The sequence below is a fragment of the Indicator indicator genome, chromosome 14, assembly GCF_027791375.1.
Source record: "Indicator indicator isolate 239-I01 chromosome 14, UM_Iind_1.1, whole genome shotgun sequence".
Taxonomy (NCBI): Eukaryota; Metazoa; Chordata; class Aves; order Piciformes; family Indicatoridae; genus Indicator; species Indicator indicator.
The window spans coordinates 26,792,718-26,820,238 of NC_072023.1; the positions used below are offsets into that span (position 1 = coordinate 26,792,718).

Consider the following 27,521-nt stretch of genomic DNA (forward strand, 5'->3'; position numbering starts at 1 on the left):
GAGGCTAGAAGCAACAAACCTGTCATCTGAAATGTACTGCATCTGTTGCATCTAAGTAGCACAGTTGTGTCACTCTACTTCTCTCTTGCCAGAGACTGAGGGAGCAAAACTCCTGACCACTTTTGTAGGAAGAATGAAGCTTATCCTAGAGCCCTGTTCCCAAGGCTTGCATACAATCTACTGTTAGTCAAGCAAATAGCTTTGACAGTACTCCAGGCACTTGAATTCTGCCTTCACAGTACAGTTATTACACACAGCCCTCAAGGAGTGAGGCCTTATACACACACAAACCCTCTTTTCACAAGCTGCTGCCAATCCCCCAGAGAGAAGCTACGAAGAATTTCATACATACACACAATTTTATTTCAATAAATAATGTTTTACAGGCTCAGGCTCTTGCTTTGTTTGTTTTGTTAGTTTTTTTTTTTTTTCTTTTCAAGTCACATATACAGAACAGAAAAATGCCTGACCAAGGAGCATGAATTTAACTACTGACCCTGGGAAGGAATGCATGCCTTCTCTAACACTGAAGACCTTAACTGAAAAGGGATTTCCCACGGGCAGCATAGGAATTTACTTCACAGATTCAACAACTTGAAAAGAGATGTGGCCAAAGCAGAGAGAGGGACCCTGAAAGAAGCACTTGTCTTTTACAGAGCTACAACATTGCAAAGAAAGCCCCCACACCTCCATTTTCTAGTGTCACTGCTGGATGAATATGCATGTCTTCACATCCTTCAAGCAACACATTCTAACCACAAGTGGAGAGACTAAGCACAGCAGGTATGCAAAATTATTCCATTGAAGAACAGATAGTGGGTGACAAGGTATGTTACATCTCAAGATTCAAATCCAGCAGATGCTTTTGCATCCCCTTCAGTATGGTAGTGGAACAGATTCCCACCTTCTCTCATAGAGGTTTAGTCCAAAAACTTCCTGTTGGCATTAGCACCAAAGAGAGCCACTCTGATTTCTGGCATCATCTGTTAAGAAAGAGTATATTGGTTATGCACAATGGACAACAAAATGGCCAGTGCAGGTACTGTGTGCTAGCTAGGTTGGGTTGTGAAATTAACAAGTCCATCCATTTGGGTTTTCTGAAGCCTTTACCTGATCACACACCTCTGCCTGCTCTCTAGGACTTAAAGGACTGCAGCACAGGAAAGAGGCCAGAGCTAGGTTTTTCCCACTAGGTGACAGCTAAAGTTTCTAGTACTAAGGCTAGCTTCAGGAATTCAAGTTACAGCCTCAGCATTTCCGTATCTTGACTGCAGTGTAGTCACAAGAAGTCTTTGAGTGAGCTAATTTCTGGAGTTTTGTGCTCATGCTTAACATTCAGAGAAAAACCACCTTTGCTGTAGAGAAGCACCAACAGGAGGTAACATTTGCTTCACTCCAAAATTAACTCTTTATTTGCCATCCATGTTCAGATCAGACCCCACACACTACTGTGACAGTTAACACATTGCAAACACTAGGAGTTAATTACAAGATGAAAACAAGTTAATTACACCTTGTTCACCTTGACTGTTAAGAGTAACTCACCTGCTGGGCTACAAGGTCCAGCCGACTCTCCAGGGTATTGGAAACCTTAATTTTACCATCACTGTTATAGATTTCAACACCTCCAGCACTAAAAAGGGGGAGACAGAAGAAAAGAAGTCCATTAAATGTGTGGTACATCTCCAAGTCAGAATGGGGCAGAGTAATTCTCCCAAATCAGGGCTTATAGGCAAGTCAGATATAGAGATAAGATTTTTATATTTTTTAAAAAACAAACTTTTTTTTCACCACAGAATGGTCTGGGTTGGAAGGGACCTCCAAAGCTCATCCAGTCCAACCACCTCTGCAGTCAGCAAGGACATCCCCAACTAGATCAGGTTGCCCAGAGCCCTGTCCAGCCTCACCTTGAATATCTCCACGGATGGGGCCTCAACCACCTCCCTGGCAACCTGTTCCAGTGTTCCACCACCCTCATGGTGCAGAACTTGTTCCTAACATCCAATCTAAATCTGCTCTTCTCTAGTTTGAAGCCATTGTCCCTTGTCCTGTCCCTGCAGGCCTTTGCAAACAGTCTCTCTCCATCCTTCTTGTAGCCCCCTTCAGGTACTGGAAGGTTGCTAATTAGGTCTCCCCAGAGCCTTCTCTTCTCCAGGCTGAATACCTCCAGCCTGAAGAACAGAGAGAGATTGTTTGCAGAGAACTGCAGTGACAGGACAAGGGGCAATGGCTTCAGACTAAAGAAGAGCAGATTGAGATTGGATGTTAGGAAGAAATTCTGCACCATGAGGGTAGTGGAACACTGGAACAGGTTGCCCAAGGAGGTAGTTGGGGCCTCATCCTTGGAGATATTGAAGGTGAGGCTGGACAAGGCTCTGGGCAACCTGATCTAGTTGGGGATGTTCCTGCTGACTGCAGAGGGGGTTGGATAACTTTTGGAGATCCCTTCCAACGAATTTTCTGAGATTGTTCTTGTAAGAGCAGTGGCTTGAAAACTTGCATTAGGTTAGCGCTCTGAAAGACTCCCATTTTCCTTACATTTCCTCTGGCAGGAAGTTGTCTTGGTCAATATGAACATCCACATCCCTTTTTGTGGCGTTTTTGTAGATGGGAATACTCTTCTGTACAGCAGTCTAGGATACAAGATAAACCTCCAGTTAGCATTGACAAGTACTCACATACCACTCAAGTTTGGTCACTCAATCATCTGTAGTAATAAAATGAAAGGACTGAGGCCTTTAATTAGGCAAATGTATTTCAGTATGGCTTTTGAGCCAAACCAAATCAGAATCACAGAATCAACCAGGTTGGAAAAGACTTTCAAGACCATCAAGTCCAACCCATCACCCAACACCATCTAATCAACTAAACCATGGCACTAAGTTCCTCATCCAGTTTAAACACTTCCAGGAATGGTGACTCCACCACCTCCCTGGGCAGCCCATTCCAATGGCCAATCTCTCTTCCTGTGAAGAATTTCTTCCTAACATCCAGCCTAAACCTTCTTAATATTGTAAGGATGTCTAAAGTTTCCTAGGTAATATCCAATCAAGCAAATGATCCTCAACTTCAACAGCATACTTGCTCTCTTCCACAAGTGAAGCTTGTTAGCTTGTTTTCCTGTCACACAGATGGGATCTGAGCAGTGAATATTTGCAGTTAGGTCCCAGTTTCAGAGCAGGCTACTGTCAAACTCTTCCAGGTGTCTTACCTTAACCATAGGGAGATCCTGTTTCCGGCACCGAACAACTGTCCTGGGCTCAAGCAGCTGGTAGAATCCCTGCACAAGACAACCACCACAGCAGCAGAAAGTCAGCATTTTACTTGTCTTGAAATTATTCGACCCCAAAAAGGGAAAGGAGCCTGAAACTTAACACCTGCCAATATGGGCCTCTTTTACTTAGTTCTTTGCTCTCCAGCTCACCTCATTGTGAAAGGACAGCACCAATGTCTGGGGTAAGAGCCTACAACTATGGTTCGTGTGTGTGTGTGTGTTAGCTTCTGGTTTGGAACTCAAGTGCAGCTAAAAATGTGTATCATAGGACTGAGCTGCCCAGACAATTTACATACACACATAAGGATCACTGCTGCCTAAGTAGGCCGAGCATACAGCCAAGCTGACACTCTCCTATGCAGCTCCTGGAGAAGACATGCAGTTGTTCCTGATGCCTGTTCTAACAGCTCCTTCCCTGCAGTTCTGTCTCATTTAAGGAGTGAGACAGGCTCTTTAACCATTCTCATATGATTTAAACACTCCCCTCAGGACTGGATAGAGCTGGAAAGTTTAAATGGAAATGCTATTCACAACTACATACTACAGTGCAAAGCATATAAACCACACAGAGCTTCATAGTCCCCCACGGCCACAGTTACCAAAGAACCTCCTTAGGCCAAAGCTTCATACAACCTCCCTCCAAACCAGGCCAAACCCCCAAGCCTCCAATGCCCCCTGCCCCCCATGGCTTTCTACTCCCCACCCCCATACCAAACCTGAATGACACAGCTTAAAATTTAGCTTGCGAGCTCCAGGGCCCAGCCAGGTCACTCGAGACCCCACTCCCACATGTAGCAAAGACAAGGGAGCCCACTGGGAATGGAGAGAGTGAGGGAGAAGAGGAAGGGACAGCTTGTGCTGTTCCCTTATAACAGGGGACATGCAGGCATTGCGGGAATGGGATAACAATTTCCTGTGTCCACCCACTGGGCTGGACTGTTCAGCTCCTTGTACCCTCTGGTACTCTGGAGGAATCTTCTCTATGGTTAGGACATAGGCCTCAACCCACAACAAGTTCCTATAGTAATACATGAGAATAGAACAGGTTTAGTTCCAGCTGGAAGAGACCTACAATGACCACCTATCCCAGCTGTGAGTACAGCTCCCTCCTCCCTGCATCAGATTTCATGAGCCAAGGCAGATGTGGCCAGCTTGTCAAAGTGAGACAGGTTTGTTTGGTGCACAGGTAGGACATAGAAACAACACTGAACTGAAATCACAAGCTGGTAGGAAACACTGCTAGGAAACTGCTATCAAACTGTGGACAGGAAAGCTCAGGGCTGGATTGAGGTTCCAGTAATAGGACCAAGTCATACCAGGAGGTGGCACCACTGGTCACACAACTGGCCTGGGCCAATACTCCTGAATGTTTAGCAGTTAATTTCTGGGGCTGGAGAATGCCATTCCAGGTGAGCAAAGCATTTATTTCTGCTTTGTATGTCTCTCACAGACATGTGTCACACAACAGTAAATTCAAAGTCAGGATCTCTAAGTTTCAAACACCAAAATGATTTTAAAAGCAGAAAACTATTAAATTCTAAGTTTGGGGATAGAGCTTTTGTCAAACACTGATTAGTAGAGAGGCTTGAAGAAGTGTGAATCCTAAACATGCATGTTACAGTGTATATGTAGGCATCTCATAATGAAACTGCTGCAAGGGCACATTGGGTTTTACAGCTCAAAATAAGCTGCAAGCTTATCTGCTCAGAATCCAAGACTGAAAGGTATAGCAGAAGTGATGTTTAAAACTCAAACACCACCAGCAATATTTGATGTAGACTCCAATACAACTGTAACTTTCAGTAGGTTACTTGGGAAGAAAGAGAGCCAGAAGGATACAGCTGCTATCATCTATTGTTTGCAATTAAAATAGTCACCTGTAGAACTAGTCCATCCAGCAATGTCTGGTACCTGGAAGCATCCTTCACCACCTTGGCAAGTCTCTGCTTGGCCTCATTCAGCAGATCCTAGATTCAGAAGAAATCAGATCAGCAGAGCCCATCTGTTTGGCATTTGGTTTCATGCCTACCAACTTTTTGTACTCCTGTTATAGCTCTCACACCCTGACAACACGTAAATGTACATTCCAGCTGGTGCTCATCCCAGCTAGACCTCTGTCTCTGTGCGTAGTATCCCCTTCCCAACACTTCCTTCTCCCTGCCCTGATCTGATCCCGTTCTAACCTGACAGCAATCCCTTCTCCATGAAATGGGGAGACCTCAGTAGTAAAAGGATAGTACTTTGAAGTCAGACTTAAACTGTCTGTGACAACAGACTTAAATATGTTGTGAATCACTGCCTAATGTAAACTAATAAAGTCATCCAAATAAAGTCTTTCAGCTTTGTGCTCAAGCAAAGAAATCCAATCTGTATTTTTATCAAAAAATATTCAGGTTAGGTATTTTTCATAGAATTGTCAGGGTTGGAAGGGACCTCAAGGATCATCTAGTTCTAACCTACCTCACACTAGATCAGGTTGCTCAGAGCCACATCCAGCCTGGCTGCAAAAACCTCCAGGGATGAGGCTTCCACCACCTCCCTGGGCAACCTGTTCCAGTGTGTCACCACCCTCATGGGGAAGAACTTCTTCCTAACATCCAATCTGAACCTACCCATTTCTAGTTTTGCTCCATTCCTACTTCTATCACTACCTGACACCCTAAAAAGTGCCCCCCAGCTTTCTTGCAGGCCCCCTTCAGATACTAGAAGGCCATTTCTGAATTGCACATCAACATTTAAAAGTCAGAGCATATTTTTCATTTGAAGTAGATGGATTTTATCATCTTTTCTCAGCAAGTCAGTACCAAATGGGATTGAAATGGTAAGAAATTTGAGTCAACTCAAACAGGCTCTGAGAACTGAGTCATCAGAATTACTCCAGATAAAGAAATTGTATGATTTGGTATAAACCTTTCTTCACTGCCTCACAGTGCTTAGAAGAAGAATGCATCTTCTTTTCAATATAACACAAGCAGTAGTACGATATGAGACTATCACAATTTAATGTCATGTCTGCCCTAGAGTAACACAGCATTTCTGCAACTGCTCATCTCCCTTGCTCATGGAGGAGACCAACAACCTGATAAGGGAAGAAAGAGCAGGCAACACATGACTTTAAATGCTTTAAAATGAGGAAGAGTGTTATGCATTACTCAGAAGCACGAGGGTGAGTCAGCTGATAAAAGAGGAAGAGATTACCCAGCAGAGACTACCACAATGGAGTTAGCTCTTCAGCCACCCACCATACTCCTCTCTGTGAATACAATCTAAAGTTTGAAACTAGGCTTAAAGAATCAGTGAACTGGTGACTGTCTTTCTCCTAGCTCTCCTCTTTCAAGGGAGCATCAACTAGAACATCATCCTTTGGGGTTTTGTTTTCACTTCTATAGGTCTTGCAGCCTTTCCAACAGCTCAACAGCACCATCTAGCAGAATAGGAACACTCAAAACTGCTTCTGAGAGGGGCTCTGAGGTAAGAGGAAACCTGCTAGATCTATAATAAGCAAAACGAGAACATACCATGTTTATCTTGCATCACATGGAGTAAGACTGCATGTAGCTTACTCTGATAAATAATTACTCACCCTCTACATCAACACACAGCTTGGTCACCTACTAGAACAAAAAGCAAACCTTTTCATGTACTAGGGGCCACTAAAGGAGACAGAAAAATCCAGTTAGTGGTGTTTTAAGCCCTACTTGCTTAAGCCATGCCAGCTATAGTCCATAAATGCTGCTTCAGACAAACAGAACTTCAAGAGAGAGATCCTGCTCTGCCAAGAAACAAGATATAGTCCAAATCATAGATAAACCACTGCCTGCAGTGCTCCTGGCAGGGAACTGTACTTACCTAAAAGAGAAAATAACAGAAACTGTGCTAAAGGAGATTAGTGAAGCTGGACTAGATTCTCAGTGTCTTTTCAAAGCAGCTGGGAAAACCATTTTTGTATGTTGAAGCAAGCATCACTCAATCACAAATCATCTTTTGCTTTAGAAAAATATTCTAAGCCATTCTCTAACAGATAGTGGAAACAGAACCTCTGCTTCTACTAGATACTCACTGCAATAAGGTCATCCCTTGCCTTGAGGACCTTCAGTCTTGCTTGATTCATCAGGTTGGACATCTGACTGCAAGGTGTGTAATAAAATTGAATTAATCCATTAGACTCTGACAGAAGAACTGCAACATTTAACTACATGCTTCACATTTAAAAGTTAACAGAGAGGAGAAGAGAAGACTGAGAGGGGATCTGATCAATGTCTATCAATATCTGAGGGCTGGGGGTCAGGAAGGAAGGGACAGGGACAGCCTCTGCTCACTTGCACCCTGTATTAGGACAAGGGGCAATGGATGTAAACTACAGCACAGCAAGTTCCACCTCAACATGAGGAAGAACTTCTTTCCTGGAAGGCTGGCAGAGCACTGGAACAGGCTGCCCAGAGAGGTTGTGGAGTCTCCTTCTCTGGAGACTTTCCAGCCCTGTCTGGATGTGTTCCTGTGTGACCTGTGCTGGATTCTATGGTCCTGCTCTGGCAGTGGGGTTGGACTGGAAGATCTCCAGAGGTCCCTTCCAACCCCTAACATCCTGTAAACAATACTCCAATATCTAACAGCATAGCCTGTTCATCTGTTTGCATCTGGTTCTGAGCTTGCATAAATGATTACAATGCAGAACCACATCCTTCAGTAAACACCCACCAAAACTAAACCTCATCTGTCCCAGTGCAACAAACCAGGGTAGAGTCCTAGACCTTAACTACATAAAGATGAGATTCACTCACCACACTTACTAACAATTATATTATTGCAGCTAATCTTTGACAATTTCTTCCCCCCCCAAAAAAAATAGAAACTCGTAACTAGAACCAAATGTATTTGCTACAGTTTACCACTGAAAAAATTCTGCATTAGATTAGCAATAAGACGAGAGCTCAGGCTCTGAACTCAGCCTTCTAACTGAAGAAACTTACATTTTCTTTTGCTGTTCAGTTTGTTTCTCCTTCTTTTCATAGTACTCTATGATTTTCAGCAATAAATGAGAGCTCAGGCTCTGAACTCAGCCTTCTAACTGAAGAAACTTACATTTTCTTTTGCTGTTCAATTTGTTTCTCCTTCTTTTCATAGTACTCCATGATTTTCAGCCTCTGTGTCTGAACAAGGCGACCCTTCTCAATGTTGAATTCTTCTTCTGCCTATAGTAAAAATTAAATAACTGAAGTGGAAACTGATTCCATAGGCTGAAAAAAACAGAATCAAAATGAAACAGCCATGCTTTCAGAGCACATCATAGATAAGCTAGGATAACACAATTTACAGTTCCACATAAACAAAACATTTTCACCAATACTCAAGCCAAAGGCAGCTTGGGATAGGTTCTACTGAGCTAGAACCTTGCTAACTTAAGATACAGTTTATTTTATCAATGGGCTGACACATTTCCATGTAGTATTTATACTGCAGGCACAGAATCACCATATTTATATATTCTATACTGTTAAGCAAAACTCATTTTATCTGAACTTCAGGTCTGATTTTTGTAGAAGTGGTTTCTTGTCTGGCCACAAGAGATTCCACCTAAAACAAGCTACCCAGCCCTGAGTGCCTACAACATTAATTGAAGCAATTCTTACACAAGGACAGTGACACTACACTTATTACTTTTTTACAGAGCCTAGCCAGGCAGCATGTGAAAAGACATGGTGAATTTTCCTATTTTTACCTGAGAAGCCAAACTCAGCTTCTGCCTTCTGTTTGCAGACCATTAGGAACATCTGCTTTAGAATTGATCAAGTATTTGTGCAGTTCTAAAGGTTTGAGGGATTGAACATCACATCTCAGTGATGGTCATTGATAGGACAAGGGGCAATGGGTACAAGCTGAAGCATAGGTGGCTTCATGTAAACACAGGAAAAAACTTTTACATGTGAGAGTGACAGAGCACTGGAACAGGCTGCCCAGGGGGGTTGTGGAGTCTCCTTCTCTGGAGATATTTGAAACCCACCTGGATGTGTTCCTGTGTGATCTGCTCTAGGTGATCCTGCTCTGGCAGGCAGGTTGGACTCAATGATTTTTCGAGGTCCCTTCCAACCCCTAACATTTGGTGCTTCTGTGATTAAATATTATTAGCAATACATAAGCTGAGTCCAATACCATGAAGATATTTCAGTATTGGTATAATGAAGATTGTTATGGTTGCAAGGTACCATCATTACTTCTTTGGTAAACATCTATATTGTATCACCAGGTTAGTATTTTAAAATCACTCTCTTGTGGCTTAACCTGAGTGAAGAATCCTCCAAGTAATTCAGCTTGTGCCTTAAATATAAATACATGTTTTAGCCCTCTAGGATAGCTACTAAATCATAGCTAGAATTAAATCTGAAGGGGGCTACACAGCTTTAGTTATGAAGCAGTTATGAACCTGCTTACCAATTTTGACCAACACAATCCAACCAATTTAACTTTAACCTCGTATCATTTTGGCACATGTATGAATGCTTGTGCAAAACTGCTAACCTGATCTGGTGTGAGGTGTCCCTGCCCATAGCAGGGGGGTTGGCACAAGATGATCCTTGAGGTCCCTTCCAACCCTGACAATTCCATGATCCTAATATTAATCCTTTAACTTACACCTAAATGTTTCTGCCTGACACAGACAAGTCAATTTTAATTTTGGCAAGCCAAACCAAAATTAAAATTAAGCCTTCTGTTAAAGCTTATGACAAACCTCAGCAGACTTAATTATTATGTAGAGAACTCCTTCAATCCTCAGTGACATCAAGTTATGTATAGGAGGTGGGAGAAGGTGCTCCACTTAATCCACTCCATTCATTCACATTACCACTCAGCTCTCCTGATTGCTTAAAAAACAGGAGTGAGTTTGCACACAAATAAATTTATATTTAAGCACCACTAAGAAAACTTTGGCCAAAAACCAGTCCAAATCTGTCTTAATTTGTCAAAGCCTACCAGATATGAACTTTGTTTCACAGCACAGTTTTTTTGCTAGGTCATAAGGTGAACTGTATCTTAAAGTGTTCTAGGACTGCAACTATCACAGCAGGGTGTCAGACACAATGACACTTTTTGCACTTCCCCCCTCCCCTTTGGCACTTACTGACATTGAACTTCTAATTTTACCTTTGCATCTATTTCTTCAGCCTTTTCATTAGCTTCCTGCTCAATGAAAGCCATCATATGCTTGATCTGCAACAAGACAGGCAAAAACAGAAAGAACTTTGATGACAGGAAGTATGTATGTATTCCTCATTTGTACAGTAAGCCACTGCATATCTATTTACTAATTCATATCCATTTGCACCAATGCAGACTGGGCAGGGACTGGCTGGAGAGCAGCCCTGAAGAAAAGCCCTTGGGAGTGCTGGTGGATGAGAAGCTCAACATGAGCCAGCAGTGAACACTTGCAGCCCAGAAAGCCAAGCAGAGCCTGGGCTGCAGCAAGAGAAGTGTGGCCAGCAGGGCCAGGGAGGGGATTCTCCCCCTCTGCTCCACTCTGCTGAGAACCCACCTGGAGCTCTGTGTCCAGTTCTGGAGCCTCTATTAAAAGAAGAAGGTGGAGGTGCTGAAGGTGTCCAGAGAAGGACCACAAGGATGAGCAGAGGGCTCTGCTATGGAGACAGACTAAGAGAGTTGGGGCTCTTCAGTCTGGAGAAGAGAAGGCTCTGAGGAGACCTTCTTGTGGCCTTGCAGTATCTGAAGGGGGCTACAAGAAAGCTGGGGAGGGACTTTTGAGGGTGTCAGGGAGTGATAGGACTGGGGGGAATGGAGCAAAACTAGAAATGGGTAGATTCAGATTGGATGTTAGGAAGAAGTTCTTCCCCATGAGGGTGGTGAGACACTGGCACAGGTTGCCCAGGGAGGTGGTGGAAGCCTCATCCCTGGAGGTTTTTGCAGCCAGGCTGGATGTGGCTCTGAGCAACCTGCTGTAGTGTGAGGTGTCCCTGCCCATGGCAGGGGGTTGGAACTGGATGATTCTTCAGGTTCCTTCCAACCCTGACAATTCTGTGATTCTGTAATGTTTTTTTCAAATAAATTAAATGGAGCATACAGGTCAAAGACTCTGTTCATCTTAACAAAGATTACATTAAAATTATTATTTCAAAAAATAATTCTGTATTATGCTGTTTCAGTGGCTGGGATTAGAAGAACATCCTTTGGATATGCAACTACATAAAAAAACCAGAAGCAAACCAAACCAAAGTAAATTTGTCCTTTTTCTTCACTAATGAGAATTTTTTTTTCCTCTCCATGATTATTAAAATAAGCAAACAAACCAACCCAAACTCCTCACATATTAGTCTGTTTGGTTTTGTATTGTTTACATGAAGCATAAGAGATGAACATAGAGTCCCAGCTCTACATCTGGTACAGATGGCATCTGCATGAAACTGGACCTTCCACACTAGGTGACCAGTGAAGCAAAGCAAAGGGCTACTGACCGCTCTGGTCAGATCTGTAAAATCAGAAGTTCCTTTACACATCTGAGAAGTCTTTCTTGGGGAAAAAAAAAAAGGCAATAAATTCTGTAAAGACTTCCAAGGTCATTAAAAACTGCTGATACACAGTTCAGCTCTATGTAACTTTAGAAAGTAGTCAGTTTGGAAGAGCTGGAGGAGGAAACAGACAGCAGTGCTAGTTCCTCATGACCATATGAAGTATATCCATGCTGCTCAGAGCCTGGTATGCACTAACATATTCTATTTAGAGAACCTTTTTAAAACCACCTCAAAACACAATAAAGCAGCAGTCCAACAGCTTAAATGCAAGGAAAGCAATTATAGTGAGTTCTGCCTCTTTATCACATGCTTTTCTGTGACCAGCCCTAAGTTTAAGGTCACACTGGCACTTGAAGCCATGGTTTAGTTAGTCATGAGGTGCTGGGTGATAGGTGATGATCTCTCAGGTCTTTTCCAACCTTGTTGATTCTATGATTTGGGGCAGACCATAAGGACTTAGGCCCAACCAAATTAGTAGAGTAATTTCAAAGGGCAGATGGAATAGATCATACACTTGAGTGAAAAACTGACATTTTTGCTTGCACTTAATGGGTGAGACAATCTGGTCTGGATAAACTTGCATAAAAAATTCTTTTTATATGATCCCATGTTAAAATGAAGTATTCTAAAGAGGTAAAAAAGTTACCAATAGGAAAAGTGAGACAATGCTCAATGCCCAAACAGAAGTGAACAGACAAGTGAATGATTTTAAGCACATGTAGTGGAAGAAATTAACACTATCAACACCCTCAAAAGCAATTCAATTTTTCTTTTCATTCTAGTTTCTAACACTTCCAAATGCATGTCCACCTACAGTGTCAGTTTTCTACCCTGCTCATCTGATTAGACAATTGGTTAAACCAAGTTTTAGGTAGATCTGCATTACAGAAAAAAAAACCAAACCAAACCAAGAGGGGCATACAAAATAAGGGAATTATTTTGGTGAGTAGCCCATTGCTGGAGGAGACTAAGAACTTTTGTACAGAAGTAGTAACCCTGACATTACTGAGTCACTTCCTCCAGTTTGGTTTGGTTTCTGAAGTTTGGAAAAGTACTTTAAATAGTTCTGAGTGTTCAAGAAACAGCCTCTGAGTAATGAAGAGGAATAAGCAAGGTAATGTGGCTCAACAGCATTACTTCCTTCAGAATCTGTTGTACTGGAATCTCTTTTTGCTTTTCATGGTAATTAACAGATCCTACTCACGCAGGACTGGCACATCTATGAACAGGATTAGTTTCAGTAGCACTGAAAAAAAGAATTATATATTTTTAAATGACAGATTGATTTTAAATGAAGTTAACTTTGGCATGGCAGTTATTTCCTATAGAAAAGAAGAGTAGTGAGATTATCCTTTCCATGGGAAGTTTTAGATGTTAAAGTGGCCTGAGTTAGAAGCCAGATCAGATGGAACAATCTATTAAAAACTTCTGACAGAAGAAATCAATTAAGTCTATCAAGGGGAAAAATTCTTAACTAGAAATTATTTTCAAAGTGAAAATTATTGATAGCACAGTGGCAAGTAGTTAAGAGTTCAAAGGACCAGCTGGCAAGTTCATATTGGATTTCTACACATGCAGAACTGTCATGCCACCAGCAGCATTCTCTTCGCCAGTTAACAGAATCACCCTGGGGTCAGGAGTATAAAACAATGACAGGCATGTTGCAGATGTGAAATACTATTAGCATTGCTTGTTTAGTATATCAACTGATCCTGGAGCCAGGCTCTGCTGGGTGATGCCCAATGCCAGCACAAGGGGCAATGGTGGAAGTTGAGGCATAGGAAGTTCCATGGAAACAGGAGGAAAATTTTTTTCCCTGTGAGGGTGACAGAGCACTTGAACAGGCTGCCCAAGGGGGTTGTGGAGTCTCTCTCTGGAGATATTTACTACTTCCCTGGCTGTGTTCCTGTGTGATCTGCTCTTGGTGATCCTGCTCTGGCAGGGAGGTTGGACTGGATGGGCTTTCAAGGTCCCTTCCAGCACCTAACATTCTGTGATTCTGAACTAACCTTTGAAGTTCAGGTCCATGGTGGCTGAGCAAGACCACCCCAATGTCAGCTTTATTTTTATTACCTTCATGGAAGAGGCAGGAAAACCAAATAAAAGATAACAGGACACAATGATACAATTCCTCTTTTGGATAAAAAGCAGCCTGCTGATTTTACTTTTCAGTGTGATGCTTCCCTGCAAGAGATCATGTTTACTGAATAAGAAAGTGAGACACAAGCACTTGTGATGCAAAGGACAAAAGGAACTTGGCTGATCTGCTCATCACCTGCAGGAAACTCCGCAGACCAGTACTGGCTGGATCCATGCAGTCTTTAACATGGCAAGCCATTTTGACCAAGCTCAAAGCAGCTTTTCAGGCAAGGGCAGTGTTTACTGTCAATAAGGACAAAGTGTCCTGCCCCAGGAGGAAGTCTGCACAGTCAGACCTCGGGGTTGTAAGTTTCCATTGCAAGAGAAAAGCCGGACTGCACTATTTTGCTCAGGATATAAAAGGGCGTTCTAGAATACCGACTAGCCTACCCAAATGCTAATTTGCAGCTAATTAAATGCAATTCAGCTATAAGAATAAAAAAGAAGGGAAGCCCTTAGAGAGCAACATCTAAAAAGCCAGTGCTTATCTAGGGCAATGCATTTATCTGCCTTCAAGTGCAATTCAACGCTGTAGAGCTACTCACGATCCCTTTCACTATAGTCTGGCATAAGATGTCATCAAAATGCTTCAATACTTTTCCCCAATGGGTGCCAAACCAAGCCCACCAGGGAAAAATTCACTTTCTTCAGGGACTTCTCTTTCTCACTAAGGTTCCCTTGGGAACATAGGTCCCCTTCACTACCTTTGCTTTCACAGAACGTCACCGTTCCACCCGCAGGAGACCCTACTGCACAGCTAAAACGCGAATCAGCCGCAGCTGGCTGCAGCGGGGCGCATAGCTGTCACTATCCTTCTCGTTCCAACTGCCTTTTTACCAGACAAATGGCCCGTCGGCTCAGGCACACCTGAACCTCACACCGAGCATGGCTTCATGGCAAGGACGCTGCCTGCAAGCTTCCTCCGCTGCCCCCGTACCCCTCTCCTGACGCTGAGTCCGTTCCATCAGCTCCCCCCGGCCTCCGCCGGGCCGAGCGCAGCGTGGAGGAGGCAGACCTAGCGGAGGCCTCGGGACCATCATGCTGCCCGCTCCAGGGCTGCAGTTTCACGTTCGGACAAGGACCCGCGGCTATACCTGCTTCTGCACGTCGGCATCACTAAGAGCCATGGCGGCGGCGTTGGCGGCGGCGTTGAGACTGCAGTGAAGGCGACTCAGGCCAACCGCAAGCGCAATCAAATCCGGTTCGGGTCACAGCCGGCGCTGGTACCTCCGCGTCTGCGTCATGACGCCCCGCCCACCTGCTGCTCCGGACCAATAGAAACTTGAATTGGGCTAACATCACGGGGGTGAGTCTTTGCGCGCGGCATGCTGCCATCTTGTGGTAGGGGGCAGCTCTGACCTGTAGCTCTCTCCATGGCCGGGGAAGGCTGCCTTCGCGGCTCCCATTTTTGTATCACAAACAGGGTGGCTAGCAGGAGTAGGGAATTGATCGTATCCCTGTACTCAGTCCTGGTGAGGCAGCATCTCTAATACCGGTTTCGGTTTTGGGCCCCTCACTATCCAGGACGTTGAGGTGCTGGAGGGCATTCAAGGAAGGCCAGCAAAGCTGGCGAAGGAACTAGAGAACAAGTCTCATCAGCAACTGAAGGATCTAGGGTTGTTTAGCCTGGAGAAAAGGAGGCTCAGGGAAGATGTTTTTGCTCTCTACAATTACTCAAAAGGAAGTTGTAGTGAGGTGGAGTCAGTCTCTTCTCCCAGGTAAGAGGAAACAGCCTTAAGACTTGGACATTAAGAAAAAAAATATTCATCAAAAGTGTTGTCAAGCATTGGAACAGGCCACTCAGGGAAGTGGATTGTGGCACCGTCCCTGGCGGTATTTAAAAGATGTGTGGATGTGGTACTTAGGGACATAGTTTCATGCTGGACTTTGCAGTGCTGCGTTAACAGTTGGACTTGATGATCTTAAAGGTCTTTTCAAACCTAAATTCTTTCCAGCAGCAGAGGTGACAGATACCCTGGGCTGCTCTGGGGTAGCAGGTCCACTTGGCTATCCCAGACTTGCACTGTGAAAGTGGTGAGCCTCAAGAGTACACATTTGGATGTTAAGAGGTCAGGGGTGCCACTGTGTGCAGGGAGGGAAGTAATCTTTCCCGTGTGCGTAGTGTTTTAAGACTTTGGTGGGAATATCATGTTCAGTTTCAAAAACAACTGAGTTTCTTCCAAGAAGTGTCATAACAGCTTGTAGCAGATAGGAATGAAACGTGGAGAGAAACTTGTCAAGTAGATTTCTTCAGGTAATGCTCTAGCCTCCCTGTTGCAGGAAGCTTTACTATCTCAATGTCATGTTCAGCTGTATAAAGCTGTGAAATGCTATTTTTAAAATCTCACAGTTTTTACTGAGCTGTAGGGGGGATAGTGTTACAGGGCACTATAAGAATACCAGAAAGATGCAGGAAATAGCTAACCAAGAGGAGGGGAAGGATGGCCTTGCAGCAGGGAGATTGGTGGTCATGGCTGTCAGGTGGAGGTGGCTTAGGGTAAGTCTTGTGATGGGTCCTTCAGGTTGGTTGGGATCTTTTGAGTAACAGCTACGGCATCAGCATTTCCTTGCAGGAATACATGGTGGAAATTCAAAGCGTCATCATTATTATTATTGTCATTTTGTGATGCAGAAATGTTCAGGACTATTCCTGATTTTTCAGGAGTTTTGCCATTGTTTTCTTCATGGCAAAATTTAAAGCAATCTTCATAATAGCATTTGTTTATTCTAGCTTCTATTTACACTCTGCAGGTATATTTTCTGGAAAAAATAGAATTGTTATATACAAATCAGGGTCAAAGGTGGTATTCGTTGTACCCATGTCTTATTCTTCCTGTCTTATTATTTCAATAATTGTGTCCATCTTTTCTGTGAAAAAGTTTATTAAAAAAATGAGTGTAACTTTTATTTACATTACAATAAACATTGTAAGATAGGGAATCAACTTGTAGTTTGGGGCTTAAGAACGTTTAACTGTTAGTTCAGGCACAATCTAAACCAATCGGAACTTCCCTCAGACTTGCCTTCTTTTACCCCAGCCCTGGTAAGCAGTGACCGCTCAGCTTTACGGGACTCTTTCTGTTTGGAACTCGGACCCAGGCCTGCTAACCCATACCTGTAGGCACGGGAACCGGATGAGGCCCCCGGAAACTAACCCGCTCTTTTTCTCAGAATCCGCGAAGGGAGACCGACATGACCCCTCCGACAGCGTACGCGTGCCTTGGCGTGCGGGAAACCCGCTCAGGCCAGTGCCCACCCCGGGGGAGGGGCTTCCTGCCTCCCGTCTTCGCGCCCTCGGGCCTGCCGTGCCAATCCAGCGCCGCAGCCCGGCTGAGGCGCTGCACACCGGTGCCGCTCCCCCGTCCGCCGCCCCTCTTCCCCCTCCCCTGCGTGGTCACGTGGCGGGAGAAGCGTCCTGCCGGGCCCGGGCAACGCCCCTGAGCGCGGGTCGTGACGCGCGGCACACAGTGCCGTGACGTCATGCCCCCTCTGCCGTCCCCACCTCCCCGCCCCTCCATCATGGCGGCGGCGGCAAATTAGGGCAGAGCTCGTATCGCCTCGCGCGCGCGCGAGCGCGCGCCCACCACCCCCGGCGGACCGACCCAGAGCAGCGCCGCTCCTCGCCCGCCCGGCCTGTCCGCCCCCCTTCTCTCCTTCCCCGCCCCGTTCGCGTCCCGAGGCGCTCGCAGGTGAGGAAGGGGGTAGGGGCGGGCGGGCGATTCATTTATTTATTTTCCCCTCTCGCCCCCTTCGTCACCTTGCGCCCCGCCGCCCGGCAGCGGGGTGGGGGAGCCGGCGGGAGGCGGCGCGCGTGTCCCCTCTTCCCCGCCCCCACTCACCCCTCCCGCGCATTGTCCATGACGGGAGGGGGGAGCCGGCCGCTCTCCGCGGGGTCGGTGGCCTCGGAACTTCCCGGCGGGGGCGGAGCGCGGCGGGGCCACGCCCCGCGGCGGCCGGTGCCCCCCTCCTGCCCGTGCCCCCCTCCTGCCCGTGCCGTGGCTGCGTCTGAAGGACGTCGTCCCCCAGTCCCGGGTAGCCATGAGGGCCGGCGAGCCGAGCCCCCTCCAGAGCGTCCCTTCCCGACGGGCTGCCAGAAGGGCGCCGCTTCAAGCAGGTGGTCAGGCCGGGCTGGGCCTCGCGGTATGCGAGAGAGGGCTGTGCCCCTCTGTCCCCCGGCAGCTCTTGAAGGGCGGTGGCAAGGAGAGTCGGCGGCTGCTCCTCTGCAGGGGCTGCGGCCTGCCCGCAGCTGTAGCGCGTAGGCTGTGGCTCCGGCACGGACCCCGCCGGCTGACTCATCCCGGCTTTTTGCTCCTTGCCGTTTCTGCCCAGATATAAATATCTCATTCATCGCCGTAGTAACTGAGTAGCTTACGCTGCAACTCTTGCAGGCTTCTCTTCTGCTCCGGTTCTGCCTTTGTCTGGCGCGGTTGAAACTTAAAGCGAGTGCAGTGCTTCTACCTTGCTCATTTTCAGAACCAAGTAGTGCTTGGCAGATTGAAAAAGTGAATGAAAGCTTGTTAATGGGAGCTCGGTTTGTCATGTTTTAATATCGTGGTAGGATGGTTTAAAACCTGAAAGGTCTGAGAGCCATTATAACTCACACAGCCTTTAGTTTTCTTCCTAGAAGAAAAAAAGAATCAAACCATTTGCCTAGAATGTTCACTTAATTACATTTCCCTCTAAGGCCAGCTAAAACCACTGCCCAGATACATGACTGTCATATTTTCTGGTATTTCTATCTAGTAAGTGCCACTGGAGGATCAGTAACAGATGCGGTATTGATTAATTCCAGTAAAATTGAAGTATTTGAACTCAGTAGTTCTCAAGTTTGTTAAAAGCAGTCTTTCAGTCTTACCATCATATATCGTTGGAAAAATACTCTGAGGGATTTATCTTCCAACTTGATCACAGTTTGGAAAGGCCTACCTGTTACGTGAAGTGTTTCCAGAGATAAATTGCTGCAAGGTTAAACTAGTCCATACATGCAAGTATCAACCTAAATCCCTACATGAGCCTTCTGGTAATGTTGCAGAGTGCTTGAATCTTTTCTATCTTGTTGGTATGGGGTGTGGTTTTGTAGATCTGCACATCTTTGATATTCAGTACGTTTGGGTAAAACATACAAATGTGAGACTGTGTATCAGAGTGATCTAAGAGGGGTTACTTGTTGCAGAGATTAGTGTTAGGAGGATGACTCCAACTTGTGAATGTATCAGCGGCGTGCTGCCCTAAAAATAACTTGAACTCTAGTGCTACCATTTTGTTGCCTCACTAAATCTCCCTGTCCCTGCTTGGCTCAACACTTGGTGACTGAGACCATGCATGCTTTGAAATATTTTTCCAGCAGAGCAGCTTCCTAGTCTGATGAAGTTTGTAGCTGGTAAGTGAGGCTTGATAACCTGGGCTGTAGCTGGGAACTGCATCCAGCCCTAAATTCACTCTCTTTTCAAGAGAGACTTAACTGTGGTCATGGTGGCAGTGTTATTTGTAAAAAGAAGACAATCTTTGACTGTGCTGTTGTTTCTGGGCCTGCATTTTTAGTGCTTTAGAAACCAGGAGGGGTATTTATCACCTACTGTTTTTTGTTTTGGTTTGGTTTTTTGTTTGGGTTTTTTAAGTATGAAACAAAACACTTTGTGAGGCCACAGCTCTAATTGCAAAAGGCAAGTCTCAGACCTGCAACAGGTTGAATAGATGCTTGGTAGATTTTGGGGGCAGCTGGTGGACTGTTCTTCCAGGCAGTATCATAATACTGTTGCACTTTGGCTTTTGAACGATGCACAGCAGGATTTTGCAGGTAAGGACTAACACAAAGCCCAGCCTCATCTCTAGAGGATTGTGTTCACAGTATTCCTTGGCAGGCTCGTGTTGCCCGTTATCTAACATATAACTGACACTTCTGTGGATTAGCCTGTAACAGATTGCCCCAGGAAACGTCAGCCTGACTGGAACTCTGTTCTTGAGTCGGTTGAGCAGCTCAGCCCTCATGAAACAAGGGACAGCAGGGTTGGAGGAGTAACAAACTAAGTAAGCTTCAACACATGTAGCCTTTTATTCCCCCAGGGTGCAGGAACTGAGAAAGGTGAAGTTTTTTTGTAGGGAGTGATTGGTAATAATTTTGGTCTCTTAGCTTTATAAGAGGCAGTATTCTTGCAGCAAACCTGTTAGACCACGAGTAACCCTCTTGCCCTTGCTTTGAGGCTTATGGAGCCTGTATAATGCCTTATTTCCTCTGTTCCATTACATCTCCCATACCAGCCGTTGCCTTATTCTCTTAAACAATTTCTGGAGTTTCTTCCATTTTTCTCCAGTAGTGGAAAGCTCTCCTTCCTCTGGTCTGGTGCCTCAAGCTGCATGTCCTTTTTTCATCCCACTCATTCTTGAAAACTGGCCTTTTTTGAGATATTTACAGAATCTGAGTCAATATTTGTCTATTTCTTTTAGTAAACAAAACCAGTTATTCACAATTCAAAATGAGTAATCCAGTAACCCAGAAAGGCCAGCGACTCTGAAGTGCGTTTCCAGTCTGATGCTCTCTTATGTGAAGCTGAAGATGTTTCCTTTACTGAAGTTCCTAAATTTTCTTTATCGTTTCAATATAAAACTACCTCCCAGAATATATTGACCAAAGTGATTACTTTTTTTATCCAAAGCTTTTTTTTCTTCATGCTTTTCACAGAGAAGCATTCACTGCTATTTAAATAAACTAGTCTGATTCTCAATCTCTCTTTTTTTTTTTTTTTTTCTCTCCTCCTCCCTCCAGAGCTGAAATTTTCATGAATTAGTCCTCACTGTTGCACATTGATTGCTGTGCTGTTATGGAGTCTGGCACTTGTTTTGGTTGACTGTGGGCGTTTTCTTTCATTTTCTGTGTTGATTTGGAATTACAACCTTTGTTACATGTTCAGGCTTGTTCTTTGATCCACAGCGTAGTGTCTGGATGTCTCTGGGCCATCTGTCAGACTGCTGCTTTCAGGACAGATCAGTTCAGGTTGTCTGGAAGGGCTCCCACTCACTGTATAGGTGTTGCAAGAAGTGTCTCAGGAGTGGTCTCTGGATCTCTGCTGAACAAACCAGAAGTGTGCTGGGGAGCTTTTGCATTCTGGTGAAAGATCTTTCAAACCTGGTGATGCAAATATGTGATGTGGTGATGACACCTGGGGATCTGGTCTGAAGAGCAGATCTATTGTTAAAGGATCCTCAAGTCTTCTGAGCAGTTGTTTTTTTTTTTTCCTAAATCTCCCTGCTTTATGAAAGTCTCAGTTTATGGAAGCAGTGAAGGGCAACTCTGCAGATGTACAGATGTACAGTGCTTATCTTCTACTCTAATTTCTTATACTTCTGAAGAATGACGTGTTGCCTGACAGCACTCTAGGATAGAGGCCACATAGATGTAGGATTACTACTCTAAGGGAAAAGGGATGACTGTTGATTCAAAATTTCAGCATGGATTCCTCTCTATGTAAATCCATGTTTCACAGAATCACAGAATTAACGGGGTTGGAAAAGACCTTCAAGATCATCAAGGCCAACCTATTACCCAATACCATCTAATCAACTAAATCACGGCACTAAGTGCCTCATCCAGTCTCTTTTTAAACACTTCCAGGGAGGGTGACTCCACCACCTCCCTGGTGGAGCCCATTCAAATGGCCAATCTCTCTTTCTGTGAAGAATTTCTTCGTAACATCCAGCCTAAACCTCCCCTGGTGCAGCTTGAGACTGTGTCCTCAATCCATAGCAAAGACTCAGTCAAATCTTTGGTAAAGGATTTCAGGCATTTTGAAACACATGGCAAGAGGCAGAGCTTCCAGATTATAGCCTTCATGAAAGGGTCCTCCTTTGTTTTCAGTACTGAATGACTTCCAGAAATGAGAGTTGCTAAAGATTAAAGGAAGAACACTTAACCAATTTTACACCAAGTCTTTTCCTTTTGCAGCTTTTAGTCTGATAGATAAATTTTTCTCTGCCAAGCTACCTACTCACACAGCAACCATGCCACAGCACAGATAACAGTTCTGCTTATCCTCAGTAACCAGTTGTACTGCTGGTAATCTGAATTCCTTTCCAGGGAGGAGGAGGGGCTAGAAGTTAGCCCAAACATCTTGCATAGATAGATTGGTCAATGCTTTTTTTAATTTATTCTGTTTATATTATTTTGAATCTTGAGGCTTCATTTGCAAATTGTGCTTTAGTTTGGCTTAGTCTCAGGGCATTTCCAGTATGATTTGGAACCCTCTTGAGACGTTGCAACTTCTGTTCCCTGTATATAGAATTTTTCTTGTTCTAACTGTTTTAAGCTTTAAAATTGGTTTTAATTTTTCTTCTAAAAGTATCTGTAGTCTCACTCTAGTAAATTATGCATCTCCTTTAGTTGAGTAGCTATTTTGTAGCATGAACTTTTATGCATGCCTTTCATTTAGATATCCATTCTGATGGCCAAGAGTGGGCTACTACTTGTTTGGGAATGACTTTTTGAAGTGATTGAGAACTTAATTGTGAGAGTTTACATTAAAGCCCTAAATAATAATATTTGGTTCATCAAGTTGATAGCATGTTGGAAGCAGTTATCCAGACTGTTCCTACTACAGAGAGCTAAACCTTGTTAATTAATCTGAAGCTTCTCTTCAATCTGTTCTATGCCTTTTCCCCCACATCTATGCTGCTTTCTGAGATTATTTTTAAATCTTTTTATGGCTGTTTTTGATTTCTCTCTACCTTCCTTTCTTCACCCCCCCTGCCTCCTGTTCTGACTTGCTAGAAAAAAAGCAACAAAACAAGTAAAGTAAAACAGGGATGTTCTTTGACCAGATGTTGCTGTTAGGTGTGGATTTCTGCTTTATAAGTATTAATGTCTGGGTGAGAAATCCAGGACATAGAACCATCTGTTCTTCCAATCCCTACAATGAATGTGGCGTTTCCTCTGTTTGCCATGTGTTTTCCATTACTGTTGGAACAGTTAAATTAATTCAAGGAAATTGTGGTCACTTTTCTGCATTAAAACTTTTAAGCATCATGATAGCACATCTGAGAAAGCAGAGAATCAGGAAAATACTCATCAGAGGCTTGGGGGAAGAGAGGCTCCTCACAATCCATCTTTTGACCTGAAGTTGTAGTTAAGTCTTCAGAATCCCTCAAAACTTCTTTGTGTGAAGGCATGTATTTCTGTGTGTGGTTGAGTTGGGAGGCATTATGAGGAGGACACACGTTGAGGAACTGTTCAGTTTGCTTTAATGTGAGACTAATGCCAAGCAGGAGTGAGAAATTCCACTGCCAGCAGCAGGCAGGGAGCTGGGATGGGGGGCAGTTGGTTCTCATTAAAATAAGAATGCATAGGATATCAGGGCAAAACCCTGGATATTACTTCACAATTGTTGTGTAATTCCTTGTTATGTATGAGTTCATGACCTATTCTAGCCACATAAAAAACCACAAACATACATCTCTATTCTTTTTTTGCAATCTTTCTCAGTTACCCAGAGAGAAACCCTTACGTGCCCCATAAGAGCACTGCCGCTCTGCAAGCCAACCTGATGGCGTCCTCTACTGCTGTGCCTGTAGGATTTCACTATGAAACAAAGTATGTAGTGCTCAGCTATCTGGGACTTTTATCACAAGAGAAGCCACAGGAGCATCCTCCTCCTTCAGCTCAAGGTAATGCTTGCATATTCATGCATACGTGTTTACGTATGCAACTGTATTTGCAATTAATTCTCCAGCTGTTTGTGCATGGATGCAGAATGCTAGCCTGATATTTAGTGTGATGCATCTCTTATTTTATTCATTTACAGTAACTGGAGGAGATGCTGATGGAGAAAAAGCTGATTGTACTTAGTTTACTGTTTTAATTTGCGCTACTCCAGGGCCAGTTGGTGTTTATGAAGCACATAAGTGGGTTTAGTGTCTGTCTGGAGGCTAGGAGGAATGAAGATCTTTTTTGAGCCATCTTGAGAATTTGAGCCCATGCTTGCTTTTTTGGGGGAGGCAAGTGGAAGTAAACAAGGGTGAGGTGGTGTTTACCAGCAATGACTTGAGCAATCTCATGTGCTAAATAGTTTTGCCCTATTAAGTTAACGCTTCTGTTGATGTCAGTCAGTGGTAGTGCAGAGGTGTGAGGCTTAACCTGTCCTGTGCTACATCTATTTATTTATTTAATGTTAAGAAGTCAAGGACTGAATGGAGTCAGAGGCAGATATTTCTTCCAGACCAGGTTTATATATATATGTGAGGCTAAATAAATAAATAGGAGGCAGAATAGATTGTTTTGCATAAGCCTAGGGAGTAAAACTTTATTTTGTGGTGACAAGCACTTAAAAAATTCTGTTTGTCGAGGTTGTTTTGGTGAATTGTCACTTCTTAATGACATTTCAGTCACTACTCATTCCTGTGATTCAGAACTTACTCTGATGAAATGTAGTAAAAAAAACCCCAAAACCCACCCCAAAGACAGAATCCTTTTTATTGAACAAGCATTTAAGAGTGCCTACTCTGTCATTTACTGAACTCACCTGTCATGAGGTGAGAAATACTTGAAAAGACAGCATCAGAGTTATGACAGAAATTATTTTGTCAGTTTGGCACTAAAGCAGATAGCATATGCTGGTTATATTATATAGCATTTATAAAATTAATCTTGGTGCCTTTGAGGTATATTCTTTACTTCCACTTTGACTGTTTCTATGGCCCATGAAAGGAGAGGCACCTTAGTGCCAAAAAGCTGTTTCAAAAAAACTTCTGTTGGAAAATGTGCTTGTTCTGGCTTTCTGAATATCCTAGGGTAACTGGGATATAACTGGAAATGTATTGAGTACATATAAAGCTAGAGTTTGGAAGTCTGCTTTGTGCTGTAAATACAAGATTCAGAAAGGAGACTATTAGCCTAGAATTTTTTTTTAAGAATAATTTGGTTCTAGCTGCCTTTCAAACATTTGCAAATTGAGGGGAAACCTTTCAACCAATTATTACTGAAATCTCTTAAGAAATATTTGAATTCAAGAGTAATATTCAAATATTATAAATAGGAAGTTACAAATGCTTAAATAAAATTTGTGTAGTCAGTTAAGAGGGCTTACTCCTGAGTAGAGATAGCTGTTGAGTCTACTTTTCTGCTACTATGTAGATACAGTAGCTTGTGTGACAGCAGGCTGTAGTTGGGTTTGCTCTTAAAACACTCTAAACCATTGATGCTTTCCAAATATGTTCTTTCATCTTTGTTGCACTAAACCTTCCTTTCTAAACAGGAAATTCTTGTGTATTTCTCCAACCCTTGCTCCTAAAACCAGGCAGTGACCACAGCTTCTCTCCTGGTCATCTTTCACTGGAATTAGATCTGGTTTTCAGTGTTTTTACTGATTTCTAAGCAAAGCCTTTAGATAAAACCAATTTCCCTTTTAATCTGTCATGTTGTTTCTCACTCTATTTAAAAATGCCTTGGATGGAATCAGGCTGAACTAATTGCAAACACTTTTATCCTTCTGCTTCAGGATTTGTTTCATTCTTTCCTAGCTCACTTTTCCTGATGCTTTTCTGCATTCTGTGCTTCCAACAGCTCTCATTTTTCTGACAGTTATTTTTCCAAATCCTTTCTCCTCCTCCTCCTCTTGTTGCTTGTAAGTGAACAGTTTTTTCAGCTGCACTCCCAGGGTATGTATGGGTATGGGGTAACAGGCCTGTGTTTATTGTATGCATCTTCGTTGAGTAGTAAGTAGTTTATCTACACAGCCTGGATCTCCTTGCTGCTTGGCATGTGGCTGATGCCTGCTTGTGGAGAGCTGTACCAAAGCACTCTGCTCTATATGCTCTGTACTCTCCTCCAGGGAGGCAGCGATCAAAGCAGCATCCCATAATGGATATTAACTGCACTGCCTAATGCACTGTTGGAAGGTAGCTGGGTCTTACAGTAACCAGAGTGGTCTGAGAAACCTTGCTGGGGCAAAAGAGATGTGAAAGCCAGTAAATGAGAAGGAGCAGTTGTGTAGAATCCCATCCTGAGAAGGAAACTTCGGGGTTTCGGTAACAAAGTCCTAAGAGGGATGATGACATGATGAGGATACATGGTGCTTGTCAGTGTGTTTTTCAAGCAGTGTCACCTACTGTTGATACGATTTCTTAACTGATCCCAAGTTCCTTGCACTGATGATGTTTCTGGTGCATAGTCTTCCTACTCTAGATGGCTGAACACTGCTCATTTATGAACTGACAGGATTCTGATACAAAGGACCTGTCACCTAATCATCTTCTGCTATAATTTTATTACTGTCCAGATGGACCCTTTCATGGGAAACAGTTGAAGCAGTGATAGAAACTACGTGTCTGTGCTTTAGTTGCAGAACAATCCTTTGTTTTATGTGTTTCTTTTATATGAGCTATCAGCTGAACCCTGCATCTGGGAAAGAGTAATAAATTGCACCAGTACAGGTTAGGAGGTGATCTGCTGGAAAGCAGCCCTGTGGAGAAGGACCTGGGAGTCCTGGTGGACAAGAAATTCTGCATGGGACAGCAATGTGCCCTGGTGGCCAAGAAGGCCAGTGGGGTCCTGGGGTGCTTTAAGAAGAGTGTGTCCAGCAGATCCAGGGAGGTTTTCCTCCCCTCTACTCTGCCCTGGTGAGACCTCACTTGGAATATTGCATCCAGTTTTGGGCTCCCCAGTTCAAGAGGGACAGGGATCTACTGGAGAGAGTCCAGCAGAGGGCTACTAGGATGACTAAAGCACTGGAGCACTGCTTTATGAGTAAACAGCCCTGGAGCTGTTTAGTTTGGAGAGGAGAAGACTGAGAGGGGGTCTGATCAATGTCTATCAATATCTGAGGGCTGGGGGTCAGGAAGGAAGGGACAGGGACAGCCTCTGTTCACTTGTGCCCTGGGATAGGACAAGGGGCAAGGGATGGAAACTGCAGCACAGGAAGTTCCACCTAGACATGAGAAAGAACTTCTTCACTGGAAGGGTCCCAGAGCACCAGAGAGGTTGTGGAGTCTCCTTCTCTAGAGCCTTTCCAGTCCTGTCTGGATGTGTTCCTGTGTGACCTGTGCTGGATTCTATGGTCCTGCTCTGTCAGGGGGGTTGTATCTCCATTGGTCCCTTCCACCCTCTAACATCCTGTGTGTTCCTGTGTGTGAACTGGTACATAGTACTTCCTCTTCATCAATTTGTTTTTGAGATCCGACTAGGACCTTACTTTTTGTCTGATTTCTGTGTCTATCACAGTACAAGGAGTGTATCTGGAAAAGCCGGTTTTAGTTTGCCTTTGTAATGTTAATCTTTTTTGTCTCCTTCGGAGAGCGAGGGACTCCTCTAGAGGGCGGTTCAGAGCGTGCTCCTAGTCACAGCCACCTTGTAGCACCGCTGGAGGATCTTCTCTCTTGCACAGTGTCACAGGCTCACAGGATGTTAGGGGCTGGAATAGACCTCTGGAGAGAGGCTACTGGGCAGTAGTTTGAGAGATTGTTCCTAGTACAGTTTTGGCAGATTCTGCATCACACTCACTTCAGTGGACTTAAAGCAGAGTCTGTTAGGAAGTTCAGTTACTTTCTAGTAGGTTTTCAGGTGATAATACAAACTGCTTGCATAAATCTGCTAAACCAAAAATTATTTT

At 44.0% G+C, this 27,521-nt stretch overlaps 2 protein-coding genes across 4 annotated transcripts in view; one reads left to right on the forward strand and one right to left on the reverse strand.

Moving 5' to 3' along the window:
- Window positions 1–368: 368 nt before the first annotated feature.
- ATP6V1E1 (ATPase H+ transporting V1 subunit E1) lies at window positions 369–15,099 on the reverse strand. Of its 3 annotated transcripts, XM_054386685.1 has the most exons (9): window positions 15,024–15,099; window positions 10,415–10,480; window positions 8,357–8,466; window positions 7,335–7,401; window positions 5,152–5,241; window positions 3,212–3,280; window positions 2,539–2,633; window positions 1,546–1,633; window positions 369–983 (listed from the first exon to the last, which is right to left on the reverse strand). In XM_054386685.1, exons 1-9 carry the CDS (start codon window positions 15,054–15,056, stop codon window positions 921–923), a joined length of 681 nt encoding a protein of 226 aa, XP_054242660.1. In that variant the 5' UTR covers window positions 15,057–15,099; the 3' UTR covers window positions 369–920. The 3 variants fall into 3 exon arrangements, with proteins under 3 accessions (XP_054242660.1, XP_054242661.1, XP_054242662.1); XM_054386686.1 differs by lacking the exon at window positions 10,415–10,480; XM_054386687.1 differs by lacking the exon at window positions 5,152–5,241.
- Window positions 15,100–23,462: 8,363 nt separating this feature from the next.
- BCL2L13 (BCL2 like 13) overlaps window positions 23,463–27,521 on the forward strand; it is a 41,700-nt gene continuing 37,641 nt past the window's right edge. Inside the window, exon 1 of the mRNA XM_054386473.1 lies at window positions 23,463–23,583. Within this exon, the coding sequence (XP_054242448.1) occupies window positions 23,463–23,583 (121 nt within the window). The remainder of the gene's footprint in view (window positions 23,584–27,521) is intronic.

What these genes read in the sequence shown, in the direction of transcription:
- ATP6V1E1 (XM_054386685.1), bottom strand. Translation starts at nt 15,056, where the DNA reads ATGGCTCTTAGTGATGCCGACGTGCAGAAGCAG. An exon ending in CTGAAGAAATAGATGCAAAG is followed by an intron (nt 8,467 to 10,414) that starts GTAAAATTAGAA and finishes TTTTTACTATAG; the next exon opens with GCAGAAGAAGAATTCAACAT. An exon ending in TGGATGGACTAGTTCTACAG is followed by an intron (nt 3,281 to 5,151) that starts GTGACTATTTTA and finishes TGTCTTGTGCAG; the next exon opens with GGATTCTACCAGCTGCTTGA.